Here is a 16190-nt window from a genome sequence, read left to right as displayed (position 1 = left end):
CTTGCACCGGCGGAGACGAGATCGTCAGGACCTTGGCGTCTTTCTTGTGTGCCGATCGGGATTTTGGCGCGGCGTTTTTTGCCGTTACCACATTTATCACAGTGAGGCCGTGTTCTCTGTCTTCGGGTTCTTGTCGCCGCTTAGCCGAACGGGCTTTGCCTTCCTCGTCTTGATCGCGATAACGTCTCCTTGGCTCCCTGATTAGATGGGAGAACGCTGCTAGCTTTCCTTCCCTTATCGCTTGTTCCAGCGCATCCTTCAGGTCAAAACAGTCCTGCGTTAGATGGCCATAACCCTTGTGGTAATCACAATAAAGGTTCTTGTTTCCTCCCGTTCGGTCCTTAAGTGGTCGGGGCTTCGGAAGAATTCCCTTATCTGCTATTTGCTGGTAGACTTCCACGATGGGGAGAGTGAGTGGAGTGTAGTTAGTAAACTTCCCGACCCGAGGGAACGGTCTAGGTGCTTTGTTTGATGCCTCCTCCCTGGATTTTTCTTTTGTTCTCTCTCCGTCACCGGGTTGCCGAGCCTGGCTATAACCGGACTGCCGCTTATTGGCAGCCACGACTCGGCTGACTTCCTCATCGTTTATGTACTCCTTGGCCACCGTCTAGATTTCATGCATTGTCCAAACCGGTTTCGTGGTAAGGTGTTTTCGGAAGTTCTCGTTGAGGAGGCCGTTTGTTAGGCAGAGACTGGCCACCGAGTCGGTTAAGCCGTCGATTTCCAGACATTCGTCGTTGAACCGATCTAAGTATCTCCTGGTCGGTTCTCCTTGTCTCTGGGTTACCCCTAGAAGGTTGATAGGGTGCTTGGCTTTTGCTATCCGCGTTGTGAATTGGGCCAGGAATGCACGGCTGATGTCTGAGAAATTGTAGATGGAACCTTGAGGGAGGCCGTTAAACCATCTGATCGCTGGCCCTGCTAGGGTTACCGGGAAGGCGCGGCATCTTACTTCGTCCCCTACTCCCTCTAGATTCATCCTGGCCTCAAAGGCCGTGAGGTGTTCAAGGGGGTCTTGAGTTCCGTCGTACCTCATGTCCGTTGGTTTGTTGAAGTGTTTCGGCAACCGGACCTCGAGGATAGATCGGTGGAACGGGGTGACGCCCATTATCACAGGTTGTCGTGTTCTCTCTGATCTCCCTTCTCCGCCTTCACGACCTCTTGCTGCTCGGCGGGTTGGTCTACCGCGGGAGTAGATGATCGTGTCATTTCTTCTTCTCATTATAGGTGACTCTTCCCGCGTGCTCTCCGCTTCCGTCCGGGATGCGGATGCACGCCGCGGGCGGCTTCGGTGAGAGTTTTCTTCTTCGCTCCCGGGAGATGGGGTATAGCTGGGATCGGTAGACCGTGTATCCCGCTCCCGGTCGGCTAGTTGTCGTTCTAGGTTCTGGACTCTGTGGCGTAGCTCCTGCATTATTATGGCGCTATCGCCGCCCGTTCCCCCAAATGGTCGCGTTCTCGTGTGTTGTTGGGGAGACCTCTGCCCCCCCTTTGCAAGGCGACGGAGGCTGCCCCCTCCGCTCCGGCGGCTCGAGCTCGGTCGCCGGGACCTAGTGCGACTTCCATTTAGGCAGGCGTCCCCACAGACGGCGCCAATGTTGGGTTGTCGGGTTCCGGACAGGTCGGGTGTGCAAGTGAGGGGGCGAGGACGCCTTGGTCTGGGTCGCACTGGTTGCGGGTAAGATGAGCAGACGAGCACTCGTCCTGGAGAGAAGATGAGGGGGGTGCCACCTGCAAAGACACTCCGACGCTCAAGTCAGCGATGTGCAGGCGGGCAGAATGACGAGGTGAAAAGATATGACGTACCTCGGGGGAAGAGCCAATCTTCCCCTTATATACATGTCAGTTGTGGGCCCCTTGTGAGGTCAGGCCCATATTCCCCAGGACATTGCCCTGCAGCCGCGTGTGGGTCGTACAGGACACGTGTCCGGGTCGTTTGAAAGGCGAGGAGTCGGGTCGGGTGGAGCTCGGGCCAGGGTCGACCCGTCGGGTCTTTGGGCCGGGCCGTAACAAAATGGAAGCATTTTACATATACCGTTGTATTTTAGCAGTATATGATGTTCTATTTTTTTTAATTATTGAGATTTATAATAAAATAAATCAAAGAATGAGATTGAATGAAAATTTTGTACGTAGACTTGTTTGACTAATGAGCATGGTGAAAAAGATATTTGTCATTTCTTTCACCCACTAAGAAAGAGATAAAATTACAATATTGTCCGATCTATAGTTAGCTTATGTTGCCGTGTTGGATGAGTTGAGCCTATCAGTGATAGGTTAGTGTGACTGACCTCTTTTTCAACAAGCATTGGAAAATTTATTAAAAAAAAGCTTATTGAATATTCATTTTCTTCTAAAAAAAATTGATTGGTTCATTTATAAACTCTTTTTTTATAAAAAAATATTATTTAAGCATTTAAAAATAACGATAAAAATTTTTAATTTATAGTTATCATTTTCATTAATCATAATTATTGTAATAATAGTATAACAATAATTAAAACAACATTAACAATAATAACAATATTTTTCTTACAAAAAATTAAATATAACACGCAAGTCAGACGTCTTTTTATTTCTATAAACTTCTTTTATAAATTGTACATAATTATATTTTAGTAATAAATGTCATAATTTTTTTAAGCATCTCATTTGTTTTAGAATAAGTTATAAAATAGAATCCTAAAGTTTACATTGTCGACAAAATTAACCTTACACTACAAGATTAATATTTGTTTGTGGGAGTATTTTAATGAAAGTTTCTAAAAACCTCCACAATACATTTTATTTATAGCAATTTAAAAAACCTCTACTAATAATTAACTAAAATTAAGTTTTGAAACAAAACCTAATTTCCCAATTTTTCAAAATGAGACTGAGTTAGCTACTACGTGAGAGTGAGTTAGGTGGGAGAGAACCCTTCCACCGCCATTTTCGCCATCATTTCTGCTGCCATTTTCGCCGCCGGCACCGTCACCGTCACCATGCCGTGTCAATTGCGGTAGAGAGCTTCTCGAGCCACCTCTTCTATCAACGCGTTTTCAGATCTGTTCTTCTATACGGTTATTGCTGCCACAGTGGAGTTTCCACCGCCGTTGTTGCTGCCGCCGTTTCTGTCATCACTGCCATTGTTTTGCTACCGCCGTTGCCGTGGTAGAACGTTTCTGGATCGAGTCACCTCCTCTGTTAACGCGTTTTCAGATCTGTTCGGTCCCAAACTTCTTCTTCGACGCAACCTTCTCTCCCTCCATATTTCTCCTTCGAGCTTCCGCAGGTACTTCTTCTTCGCTATTAATTTGTTGATATCTCTTCTCTATTAACAAGCTCTGAATAAGAGTCTCTTATAGTTTTCCTTTCGTGTTTAAGATAGATTGTTCTGTATCTCTTCAAAGTTGAAGCCTGTGAGTTATTTAGTCGCTTATAGAAAGCATGGAAGTACCTTTGTTTCTGATTCTCTTGTCTCAGTTTTGAATCTTTGCTGTGAAAAGGGCCTATTGAGATGAACTTTGGTGTGTAAGCTTCCTCATTCAACTTGAATAGATGAGAAGGAACCTTGTAAATGCTGACATTCATCAAAAACCAATATCAGCTACTTTAATTGATTGATGCTGAATAGCATAGAAATTCTTAATTAAGTTTTTAAAAAATTATATTTTCATATCAGCTACTTTAATTGGATTCTGTCACTTGTTTTATCTGCCTTGAAACTGAGACGACTACTTTGTTATTCGCAGGATTCTTCTCAACCTCAAGAACAGGATCATAGACTTGATGTAAGTTACTATCTTATTAATTGCTTGTCAATTAATGTAATAAAATCAATCGTTTAACATATTAAGTTCAAAACTTTAAAGTTTCTAGCATATTTACTTGTCACCTTTAATCTATATAGATATCACTATCTAATTATATAACTATCTTTTGATCTCTACTTGTCGTATGAAATTTATTTTTTCAAGTCCATGAACATATTTTCTATAGTGCTAAAAAAGATATATTATCAAAGGAAAAAACAGTTAAGTCACACTGAAAACCACTAACTCCATGTTAATTCCTTCCCCTTGTCTCATATATAGCATTTTTTGTTTGAAATACTTATTACTACATTAGGTTATTTTAATTAATTTCTAAATTTGTAGAGTATCTATCAGTTCACTTATATATCATAATTACTTTGGAATCAAGCAAGGCTTATACACATAGTATTATTATATTTAAGATGCCTTAAGCATTTCTAGACCTTATCAATTGGGCAGCCCCTTTAAGCCAACTTGCAGTTGTTAGTTGTTATTAGCAATCCCAGATTCTAATGTTGTTGCAGTTTACCCTTTTTTTGTGTGTATCATCTTGTTTTCTGCTTTAATTAAGCGTTTTTTGTTCCTGGGTTATAGTTCACTATTCTTCAGAGTTTAGGCTGCTTATTGCTTCTGTACCACCTCTTGTCATTCTTAGCTCAAACTGATTTATAGTGCTGCACCTTCCGAATTCATTATGTTTCCTAAATAATCATGGGGAATGTATTGTGTATCAGGAGGGGAGAGCCCAACATCCAGAAGCAGTACTCATACTCATACTTGGATTCAATTTTTTAATAAGTGATACTTGCACCGTCCAAGATACTACATTTTTCAGTGAGTTAAACAAATCTTCAGCAACCACAATTTTCATGGCTTGACAAGATACTGCATTTTTCAGTGAATTAAACAAATTTCCCAAAGTTTTAAAAAAATTGATTACTAAAAATATTAAATTGTTTTATTTATTTGTATGATTATCGAATTTTTAGGTGAATGCATGTCACCGTCACTTTTATTGTTTTCTGGCTCCTTTCTTTAATAAAAGGTTAGTTATTTACTATTTACTAATTACTATTTAGTATTTACTAATCAAGTATATGGCTCCTTTCTTTAATAAAATGTTACCTTTAAGTTATTATGTTATTATAATTTGTAATTTCTCCTGCTTGAATGTCCAGGAATTATGGAAAGGATTTATCTTGTGCATTCTTTAGTAATGAAGGGATAATAAATAATCTTGTACTTGTCTACGTCTATTTATCTATTTGAATGACTTGTTCTTTTGTATGGATCTATATTAACTTAAAGACCTGATGCTTAATAATTAGTAAATAAAGGGAGTTAATTGTTCTAACTATAACGAAGCACTTGATTATTTTTGCTGACTTTACTGTCATACTTGTGTAATAACAGACTAGTCTTATTCATAAAGGTATAAGAGTATTTTAATATTGGATATTGACATGCACTTTTGTGAATTAAATGTGAATATTATCTGCTTGATATATAAATTTTGAGCAGGTTGTGTAGCTACTTTGCTGTCACAATTCTTATATGTTGATTTATACTTATGCTCAAACTTAAAATGTAGAGGATCTTTTACTATTCTCAATTCTGATAGAGAATTTGTAACATTTGTCAATTTTGTAACTTTATTCATAAAAAACTTGTAACTTAATAACAATTTTTTGTAACAAGTTAAGAAATGAGTAAGAATCAATGGAGACTCATGATTTTTATGTCTCTCGTAACAAGTTAGTATAATGTCTAATTATCTTTTGTGTGCTTAACAGTTTTGTGTTTGTTAATATGCAGTCATGCCAAGGAAAAAACGCATAAAAAATCCATTGAAGTTTGTAGATGAGAGGGAAAATAACAATGCTTCTCGTTCACTTCAACCTCCAGCACCAGCAGCATTTGAAGATACCACTAGTGTAGAGGCTAGTGAGGCTCCTTCTCAAGCTCCTTCTCAAGTCGTTGCAAATTCCATTTCATCTGATGGAGCCACACGTTGTTCTAACTCAAAGTCTTCATCTGCTTGGAATGTGGAGATAATTGGTATTAATTTATATTGCATAACTAGTGTAGAGGCAACTGATTCACAATATTAATTTTAATAGGTAGAAAAACTTTAAAAAATTCTCATAACTTAAAATGGTAAATGATGATAACTGCCTCTTTTTGAGATGTAAACCTCCCAATTTCACCAAAAAATTTCACTTACCACTCACTCACGCCTCAGATTATGATGATGTCTTTTTTTTATTTTATTTTATTTTTTCTTTTGGCCATTATTTGATATTTATATTATATATTATGGAAAACAATGGGATTGTAGCAGCATTGTAGTAGCATGTATATATGCTTCGGTGAACTTGAAGAGTCACTTACTAGCTAGATTATTATAACACTGTTCTTTTAGTTTATTTATTTTTTTAATTACTTGTTTCCTGTATTAATTTCTCCCATACCCCATGGTTCTAATGTCTTTTTCCAATCACTGCTTCTATTTGTAACAAATATTATACATTGTTATCATTTAAATCATTTTTATTTTTCTTAAGACTCTACAAATGTGAAGAAGAAGGCTAAGATCAAAGTCAAGGATGTTTGCAACTTACCTAGAGGAGATCGTGTAATTGTAGAGGTTGACGAAGAGGGTGCGGCATATGGCGAAGCACAAGGTTTACTTGCTGGCTATTGTGGTATATTAGCAACTAATGCACGTATCTTTCCAATTAGCTTTGAAAAGTGGTCAGGACAAGAAAATGGTGGCATGCCTAAGTCTTTCAAGGATGAGTGCTTTGATACAATGATAAAGGTAAAATCCGTTTTATTTGAAACTTCTATTAGTTCAAGTAATTAATTAATTAATTAATTAATTAATTAATTATTTGTTTGCTTGTTTGAAGCCCCACTTCCATTTTACAAGCACAGAAAAGATTGCCTACAGGTATTGCATTCAAAGTATTGCAAAGAAGTGGGCAACATATAGGCAAAGATTGTGGAATGAGTTCTATGATCCAACCATGAGAAGAGAAGCATTGGTGAACAATGTGCCTGATGATGTTCCAAGAGATCAATGGGCTTGCTTTGTCAATTATCGACTAAAACCGTCTACAGTTGTAAGACACTAAACAATTCATTTAGTTATTGTTGTACTTTAATTAAAAAAAATTATTAATTGAAGTTATTATATTTATTTTTAGGAGCTTTGCATGAAAAATAAGGAAAATCGAAGCAAGCAAACCATTCCTCACACTTGTGGATCTAAATCCAACTCTCGGAGGCGACATGAGATGGTATATATACACACACTTGGTACATGTGTGATTTTACTTGCATTATATATGTTAATTGTTTAACTCTTTATTCCTTCTTTTTTAGTACTTGGAAACAGGAAAGAAGCCTAGTAGAGGAATGATGTACATCGAAACACATAAGAGGAAGGATGGATCTTTTGTAAATAACAAGGCATTAACTATAGTGGTAAGTGTTTTGTAAACCTTTGCTATCTTATCTTATTTTATTTGTATGTGATCATGTGAAAATGGGATTTGAGTGTAGTTGCTTGTGGATTGAGATATATAATGATTATAGGAAAGTGGTTCACTTCACTTGCAAGCACTTTTCATTTTAAATTTTTAGTTGTGATAATGGTCTAGGAACATTAGAATAATCATAATCTGCAATGCCATTGATTACATGTGTTGCTACTTTTAAATTGAATAGTTTCTATTTACTACTTTTAAATAGGAACAAATTGAGCTGAATATGACACCGTCAAATACACAATTTGAGGTGTCCCCTAATGATGCTGTTGGTAAAGTTTTGGGGCCTGAACCAGTGACGGATCCAGAAAATTTGATTAGTGGGGGCAAAATATGTATAACATGATAATAATTTTATAATTATATTTTATTATTATAAAATATAATTAATCTTCTAGTTATTTAACTAATAAATTAAAACACTTATATAGTAATTTAAATAATAACATATAACTTAGAATTTTATCCTTTTAAATTTGATATTTAAAAAAAATTGATAATTCTTTTATTATCAATACAATTAAATATTTTATTTTTTATATATATTAATAAATAATTCTTTAAAAATTAATGTCTTATAAGATTACAAAATTGACTCTTTATAATATTCATAATTAATTTTTTTTAATTAATATCGTTACTAAAAAAACTAGAACTAACTTCAAAAGAAGAAAATCAATAGATATTCGTATATTTAGATGTTACTTTTTATTTTAACTGTTATTTATTGTTAGTTAATATTACTATATTTCAAAATTTAAATTATTAATGGATCTTATTATTCAAAAATATTTAACCATGTAATAAAAATATATAATAATATAATTACAAAATAAAATACAAAATAATTGAATGAATTAAAAATAAAAAAATAAAAATAAATCTTTAATTGAATCAAAAAAAATTAAATAATGAAGTTAAGGAGTCTTACTAAGAGCCATAGAATAAAAAAAGAATAATAAAAGAAGAGAATTAGAAAGTTAGAGAGCATACAAAAATTGTTTTTAGTACTTAAATTTAAATAACTGACTTAATTTTTTATTATTTTTATTATTATTATTTAATTATTTTTATAATTAATATAGTATTATTATAAAATAGTGAGATTTTTTTCTATATATTATGAAAACAGAAATAGATTAAAAAAAATTATAGTGGGGTCAAATTTATTTATTAAGTGGGGGTAAATAAATTTTTATTCCATATACTACATGTAACTTAACAAAATTTTAGTGGGGGCACTTGCCCCCACATCCCCTAAGGTAGATCCGTCTCTGGCCTGAACACTCTGGGAGAGTTCGTTGCATGGGCATGGGAGCAGCGCCTACAAATACCTTTAGGAATGTGAGAAGCCGGCTTAATGGGATGACCATCTCCACTAATTCAGCTGTATCTTCTTCGCCTACTACTGCTGCAATTTTACAGGAAAAGATCAATAATTTGGAGTTTGACTTACATAATTCACAGCAAAAGGTCATTAGTCTAGAGTCTAAGTTGCAGCAATCATTTGATATGATGAAAGCATATCTAATGATGAAGGAAGGAGGAATTCCCGAAGCACTTGTTGGCTTCTTTTCTGCCCGCGAGGTAACTTTATAATAAATTCATTTGTTAGGAATATAAGTTTAGATGGAGTAATACTCATTAATAGTGGAGTCTAATTATTGAAATTGAATATGTTCATATCATCAATTCTAATTATAGAAAAGGGAGTGTTATGTTAAAGTTGTTACATTATTTTACCAACTTGTTTCATTATTAGTGGTAACTCACGACTCTAGATGCCAAAAATTAGGCTGAGAATAGTTAAGAACAAGGACATCACAATATTCTTGCTTTCTGTTAGTGGTTGTTGTCCATTAAACATGGGAAACTATTCTGCTACTGCGTTTTGCAAGAAGAAGCTATAGTCGTATATCATTCATTTTCCCAAAACAAATCAGCCTCACAAAAAGATAACCATATTTTACTGAATTCGGTTGAACCCATGAGCACCAATACATTTTGGAATAATTAGTTATTAGGCAATTACTTAATTATATCAATTTGGTCATAAATTAGTGCAAGTTGTCTCTGATCCTGTTTCAGGATAATGATATCATTTTGTAGTAAGCAACTAAGCATATTCGCATGTTTCTGCCTCTTCAATTGTACAGCTGCAGTTTTCTGTTTTCTTACACTAGGTTTAGATGCTCTTTAAAATTGAGTTGTAAGGATTTTATATTGAATTATTTTGATGCTTAACTTTACTAAAATTACTAATAACATCTTATGTTTACATATAGGCTAATGATGCTGAAAGTGAGCCTACTACTCCCTTTGATGCTAGAAGATCAGTTGGTGATAGCAACGGACATCCGAAGACAAATACTTGAGATTTTTTTGTAATTAGATGATATTGAAATATTGAATATTTTTACTTTTTTAAGAAAAACAGTAATAGTTGTGTAAAACAATACCATATGCAATTATGTTTGGAATTATTGAATTTGAAAATTTTTTTTATAGAGTTATGTCTTATATTGAAGAATTGTGTTATAAAAGATTTAGTTTTTAAATTTTGATATTAAAAATAAATTTTTAATTTGAGAGTATATAAATAAGATGAGATTAATGAATGATTTGAAATTAAAAATAAATAATTAATTACAGGATTTGTGGGAGTTTGAAAATCTCACAAAATAGTTAATTTTTGTTAAATTGAAAAATTAATTTGTGGGGGTTTTAAATTGCCACAAAAGTGATTTAAAATTGCCACAAAAGTTTAATATAAAACCCCCACTAAACACATACAAAACCCCCCCCCACTGAATAGATTGTGGAGGTTTTTAAAAACTCCCACAAAAGACCTCGTGGCACCTCAAATTTTGGGGGTTTTAGAAACCCCTACAAATCAATTGGTGGAGGTTATAAACCTCCACAAATAAGAAAAAAAACTGCCACAAATAAACAAAAGTCTTGTAGTGTTAACAAATATGAAGGATAAATAAGACTCCAAAAAATTTAATTGATAAATTGATCCTTTTGTTGTTTTCAATTAAATTTTTAATATATTTATTAAACAAATAAATCTTTAATAAATTTTATTACAAAATAGTTAAGTTCCAAAAATACATTCTAAAAGAAATTATATTCTTTTAAAATAAACGATAGAAGAACCAATCTATATGATGAAAGTAATAAACGAGGACTTCTAAAAAATAAAATTTTTAAGGACTAAAATATCCGATCTAAAATTCTTTAAATATCAATTTAGATATTTATCCATATACAATAAATAACCAAAAATCTAACACATAAAATTTTATTCAGTAAAAATAAATTATAAAAAATATGTTATGAATAACATTCCTATAAAAAAAATTAACATTCATATTTTTATAATAACAAAATATAAAATGATAATACAAAGTTTAAATTAATAATGTAAAAATAACCCTATTAAAAAGAACATAATACATTTGATAAAAAGATATATATATATATATATATATATATATATATATATATATATATATATATAATATGAAAATTTTGATCCTAATGGTAATGTATTTTTTTTTTACAGAATTAATAAAAATATTATAATTACTCACAAACTAATACTTTATTAAATATATTGTAATTTGTCTAAATACTTTTTTCATAAAAATTAATTATTTTTTGGTAACATTTGGGTGTATTATTTTTTGTTTGGACTAAGAACACTATAATATAACAAACTAATATGATTCTAAGTATTATTATTTAGAAAATTTTACGATTTATTTTCAAATTAAAATCCCACAAAAAAAAAAAAATATATATATATATATATATATATATATATATATATATATATATATATGCATTATGATTTTTATCATTGGAACGATTTTTACGTTTTTCATTTAAACTTTGTATTATTTTTAATATTTTGTTATTATAAATTTATGAATGTTATTTTTTTAGAAATATTTTTTTCTAATATATATTTGTATATTTTGTTTTATTTTTATTCGATAAAATTCAATATATTAAATTTTTGGTTATTTATTCGTAAATCGTGTTAGACTAATAAATTTTATGTATAGTTTTAAAAATTTATTATTCTATTATTATTATTATTATTATTTATGTATTAATTAATAGTATTAAATTTAAAAGTAGTGAAATAATAGTAAAATAGCACAATTTATGTAATAAAAGAAGATATAATAAACTTAATAATTTATGATAATAAAGTATGATTTATGAATAAATAGTACATTTATTACGTATCCTGTAACAATTTATATAAGTTATAAAAAAATATTTACGTGAAGAATTTTAGTTTAAAACAATTTGATAAATATAAATTTTTTTATTTTATTTTAGTAAAAAATCTAAATTATTTAATACATTTCTTTTTTAATCATCAAAACTATACATATTTATCTATCTTATATTTTAAAAATATATTTTAATAGTGTAATACTATTTTTTTTATTTTTTGTTATATTTAATATGTTAAAAATATAAAAAAATCAATATATTGAATGTAAGTATGTGGCCCAGAAAATAAAGAATTGCTACATAACTTTTCAAGCCAATATCCATGTGTTTTAGTTGGTTATTTTAGAAAAATTAATAGTTCAATTAGGGTTATTTAGTCATTACATAGTTATTAAATAACAAAAATAAAATTAGCAACCTTTTAATATAAATGAACATCATATTTTAATATTTGTCAGTGAACATGTGATAATTTTCCTATATAATATCATTGTTCAGGAATGAATTGTAGCCGCGAACGTAATTGAAATACTATTCAGTATTGATCACGGATCACTGATGGTTGTCCCCATAAAGAGGTGGCCACTAGAATTACAAACTCGTGCTATATTTCATGACAGGGACTACTCCTTTGGACAATGGATGAAAGTAGTTGGAGATTTGGATCGGAGTAATGGCAAATTACAAACTCGTGCTATATTTCATGAGAGTAGTTGGAGATTTGGAGCAATAGCTATTGAGATAGGACTATACCATTTATATATTAAAATTAGTTATTAAAATTAGTTATCAGTAGTATAAAATATATGTTAAAATATAAATATATATTAAAAATAAATTAAACAACACATATATTTATATATAAATACATTGATAATTGATTTTATTGATTAATTTTAATATATAAATAGCATTTTTAATTGAGATAATAATATGTCTATGATTCAATTTATTATAATTTGTTCTTATGTAAGTAGGAGATTATTAAAAATAAGTAATATCACCACAATTTAATTTAGAGGAATGCTAGGGGGCCAGCAACTTTTAGGATTTATAGCCATCAAATAGCCATCAATGAGGCTTTTAATGGTGTGAGATTAATGTGAGATTTCATCCAATGGCTCACTCTTCTTTGCTGGTTACATGCTGGCCAGAATTTAATAAAGTTGCTGCCCCCTAGACTTTTCCTTTAATTTATTATATGTTAAATAATTTGTTATTGTTATTATATTAAATAATTAATATAATAAAGTCTTTGATTAAATTTAAAACTTTATTAATATTAATCGTAATAATGAGAGATAAATCTTTTATAATTTAATCAAAAAAGCTATCAAGAGTACCCATAAAATTTACAAACACTGACAAAAATACTTATAAACTAAAAAAATTAACGTTATATTTATGAAAAATAAGTTCCGTACAACAAAAATATCTAAATTCTAATTTTTTTTAACCTTTTAACAAAATTTCTAAATTACCTTCCTCCTTTATCTTCAACTTTTCACTTTATCGCCGTTTCTTTTTCCCAAAATTCCAATCTTTTACAAACGTTCACTTGCTGAGACTTATTGAATCTGTAAACCTCATCGAAGTATTATATTTTTACGTATAAAGTACACCCAAGAAAGAACACAAGCAGCAACAACAGCTCACTAAATGTGTTGTGTGCTTCACTCGTGCGAGGTTGGAAATGGGTTCTTCAATTGGAGGAAGCAACAGCAACAATGCAGGCGTGGAGTGGCATGTGCGCCCTTCCAACCCTAAGAATTTCATCGTTTTTTCGATGTCACCAGCGGTAATATACCTGTTGGCAGGATTAAGATGGAGCTCTTCACTGATATTGCCCCAAAACTGTTGATAATTTCAGGTCCTTAATTTCCACTTTTTGCTTAATTTATTTATTTATTTGTTTATCTATTTATTTGGTTTTAAAATTGAAATATAGGAATAGGAGTAAGATGCTTGGAGAAGTTTATAATTCTAAAATGTTATATCGTTTTGTTTGTGGATAAGGTTCATAGATTCAACAAGTCTAATCAGATAGACAGTTGTAGAAGGATGGAATTTTGGGGAAAAAAAAGTGGTGGTTGAGTGAAAAGTTGAAAATAAAAGATGGAGCTAATGTAAAAATTTTATAAAAAAAATTAACAAAAAATTAAAATTTAGATATTTTTATCGTATAAAAAAAATTAACAAATAAATTCTTATATTATTAAATCTGAAAATAAAAAAATAATATAAAAATATACGAAGACCACAATGAAAATAAACTTTTTGAATTGAAGGCTCAAAAGTTACGTATTTAGTAACAAAATTAAGTGTATAAATAATTAAGAACCATCTCTTTATTATATCTGTGAATAATATAATTGTTCATGAATGAATGTAGCCGCGAACGTCATTGAAATACTATTCAGTATAAATCATAAAATTTACTGCTGCCTAACATTTTTTAGGAGATATTATTCCTATATATGGACGAGAAGCCACTAATCGAAGAAGCAGCCATTATGGACGCTATCTAGACATGGACATTTTTTATTATTTTTATATATCTTCCCCTGTTTTTCGAACCCAAAACATACTTATCTCTATTTATTTATTTTTTAAAAAATTATCAAAATTTATTAATTTTAACCATCAGTTAGTTATTAATATAAAAAAAGTATTAAATAAAAGTAAAAATTTGTATGCAGTTATTTTTATATAAAATTGACTGTCAAAAACTGTTAGATAATAATTTAGTCAAATCTGTTAAATTATTTAACAATTTTTCAGTATCAAATATCAACTTCACATACAAACAAATAGATATGAATGTTCAGTTGTTCACCTTTTTCAAAAATAAATTTTACCCTTTTTAGGCTTAAGTTGTTTTCATAATGTTGATTGAAAATATTTGATTTTGAGAAATATTGTGCTCGAAATGTAATGGATTTTTATTTCAAGGAATGAAGATTGTATCGAGAAAGATTTATCGAAGAACGAGAAGCAAGAGCTAGTCGATATACTCAGTCGAGGATTAAAGGTTATGAAGTTAATTTTTAGCAGTTATTCACATTGTACAAAAAGAGCGGAAACGGTTACTCGAAAATTAGCGCACACGGAAGTTATTCTTAAGTTTGATTGGTCAAAGACTTTAATAAATAGATGAAAGATCGATGAAGAAGAGGTTGGAATTTTGCTTCAGAAAAACACTCAGGCACACTCATATCCCAGCGATTTTTTGAGTTTGCATTCAAGTCATTTTTTTGTAGGGTTCCTTCCACGTTTTTTAAATTTCATTTACGTTTTCTGTAATCTTTATTTTTCTTTGCAAATTTATCTTTCAAGTTACATTTATCTTTCTTGTTTAATTTTAAGTTTCCATATTTTACTTTCGACTTCAAAAGTCCTTTGATCCAATCGAAGGCATTTTCATTATTTCATTTAAATTCAATGTAATTTATTTCAATTCCAGTCAAATTATTTTCAACGTTTATTTTGTTTATCTTTTATATTTTTTTTATTTTATTCGACCAGAAGAACTTTTAATGCACTTTAGAAAACTGGTACTCACAGAGGAATAAATTTCGCTCCCAAAACATTAGATATCGAACCACTTTTAATTTGTTAAAAATCGATAAAAACACATATATATTCCCGACATGTTTTGTTTCATGTCTTATATACGAATGACAACAGAGTCTCATGAGTGTGGATACCATTCCCTTGTCATCTTTTCTGTTAAAAAAATGATTCCCATTTTTTTTCTAATTTCTATTGTGAGTTTTCATTTTATTTGTTATGGCAGAGCAAACGAATATATCAATAAATATTATTTTGAAAAATTTCAAAAGAATATATAATAGTATGACATAATAATATAGTTAAAATAAATCAATTCAACATTAGGTTGAGAGGGTGAGATTTGACAACAAAACGTAAAGATGATTCAAGACTTAAGGTTTGATGAATAAATGAAGAACAAATTTATAGAATTATACAGAGAATAAAAAGCAGAATAATTTGGGACACAAAAAACTCAAGAAAAAAAATAGAACTATCTTTGCTATCAGATAATTACAGACTCGTTACTCAATGCTATTTATAGTGCTTAGGTGACTTCTCCTAAGTATGTATTCTCCACACCAATAATGCTCCCCATCCATGTAAGAAACTTAATCAAATTATCCAAGCACTTTTTTTTTTTGTTAACGCGCCTCCCCTTTTTCCCTAAGTTATGTGAAATACACGCACGCCCCCTCCTATTAACATAATAGAATTACGTAAAGCTTCTTTTTCAACGTAAACATTCTTTAACGTTAACGATCTGATTGCAATTTTTGGATCTGTTTTGCTGCTCATCGTTTTTCTTTTCTGTTGCTCGTCACTCTTCTCTGTTGCTCGTTGTTCTTTTTCCTATTCTTCTTTATTTTCTTCTTCGATCTGTGGATTTATCTTCTTCGTTTTCAGATTTCAATAGGCTATCAAAACAATGAATGATTCAACTTCAAATCAGTTGAATGAGAGTGATTTGGATTATTCTTCGAATCGAATCAAGCGGACAAGGTTTTTATTATTGAATTGAATGCAATTGCTAAAT

At 31.0% G+C, this 16190-nt stretch overlaps 1 protein-coding gene across 4 annotated transcripts; it reads left to right on the top strand.

The window, feature by feature from the left end:
* Nucleotides 1-2839: 2839 nt before the first annotated feature.
* LOC130981980 (uncharacterized) lies at nucleotides 2840-9855 on the top strand. Of its 4 annotated transcripts, XM_057905765.1 has the most exons (11): nucleotides 2840-3274; nucleotides 3735-3773; nucleotides 4532-4631; nucleotides 4787-4842; nucleotides 5613-5855; nucleotides 6362-6618; nucleotides 6710-6922; nucleotides 7007-7099; nucleotides 7185-7286; nucleotides 8615-8935; nucleotides 9634-9855. In XM_057905765.1, the coding sequence occupies exons 4-11, from the start codon at nucleotides 4791-4793 to the stop codon at nucleotides 9721-9723; spliced, it is 1371 nt and encodes a 456-aa protein (XP_057761748.1). In that variant the 5' UTR covers nucleotides 2840-3274; nucleotides 3735-3773; nucleotides 4532-4631; nucleotides 4787-4790; the 3' UTR covers nucleotides 9724-9855. The 4 variants fall into 4 exon arrangements, with proteins under 4 accessions (XP_057761748.1, XP_057761749.1, XP_057761751.1 ...); XM_057905766.1 differs by lacking the exon at nucleotides 4787-4842; XM_057905768.1 differs by lacking the exon at nucleotides 9634-9855 and having other exon boundaries at nucleotides 7554-8823.
* The last annotated feature ends 6335 nt before the right edge of the window (nucleotides 9856-16190 follow it).

Source organism: Arachis stenosperma, chromosome 5 (assembly GCF_014773155.1).
Source record: "Arachis stenosperma cultivar V10309 chromosome 5, arast.V10309.gnm1.PFL2, whole genome shotgun sequence".
Classification (NCBI taxonomy): Eukaryota; Viridiplantae; Streptophyta; class Magnoliopsida; order Fabales; family Fabaceae; genus Arachis; species Arachis stenosperma.
The sequence above is the reverse complement of the archived record's forward strand: the minus strand, read 5'-3'. Positions and strand labels throughout refer to the sequence as shown.

What these genes read in the sequence shown, in the direction of transcription:
- LOC130981980 (XM_057905765.1), top strand. Translation starts at nt 4,791, where the DNA reads ATGCATGTCACCGTCACTTTTATTGTTTTCTGGCTCCTTTCTTTAATA. An exon ending in GCTTTGATACAATGATAAAG is followed by an intron (nt 6,619 to 6,709) that starts GTAAAATCCGTT and finishes GCTTGTTTGAAG; the next exon opens with CCCCACTTCCATTTTACAAG. An exon ending in GACTAAAACCGTCTACAGTT is followed by an intron (nt 6,923 to 7,006) that starts GTAAGACACTAA and finishes ATTTATTTTTAG; the next exon opens with GAGCTTTGCATGAAAAATAA.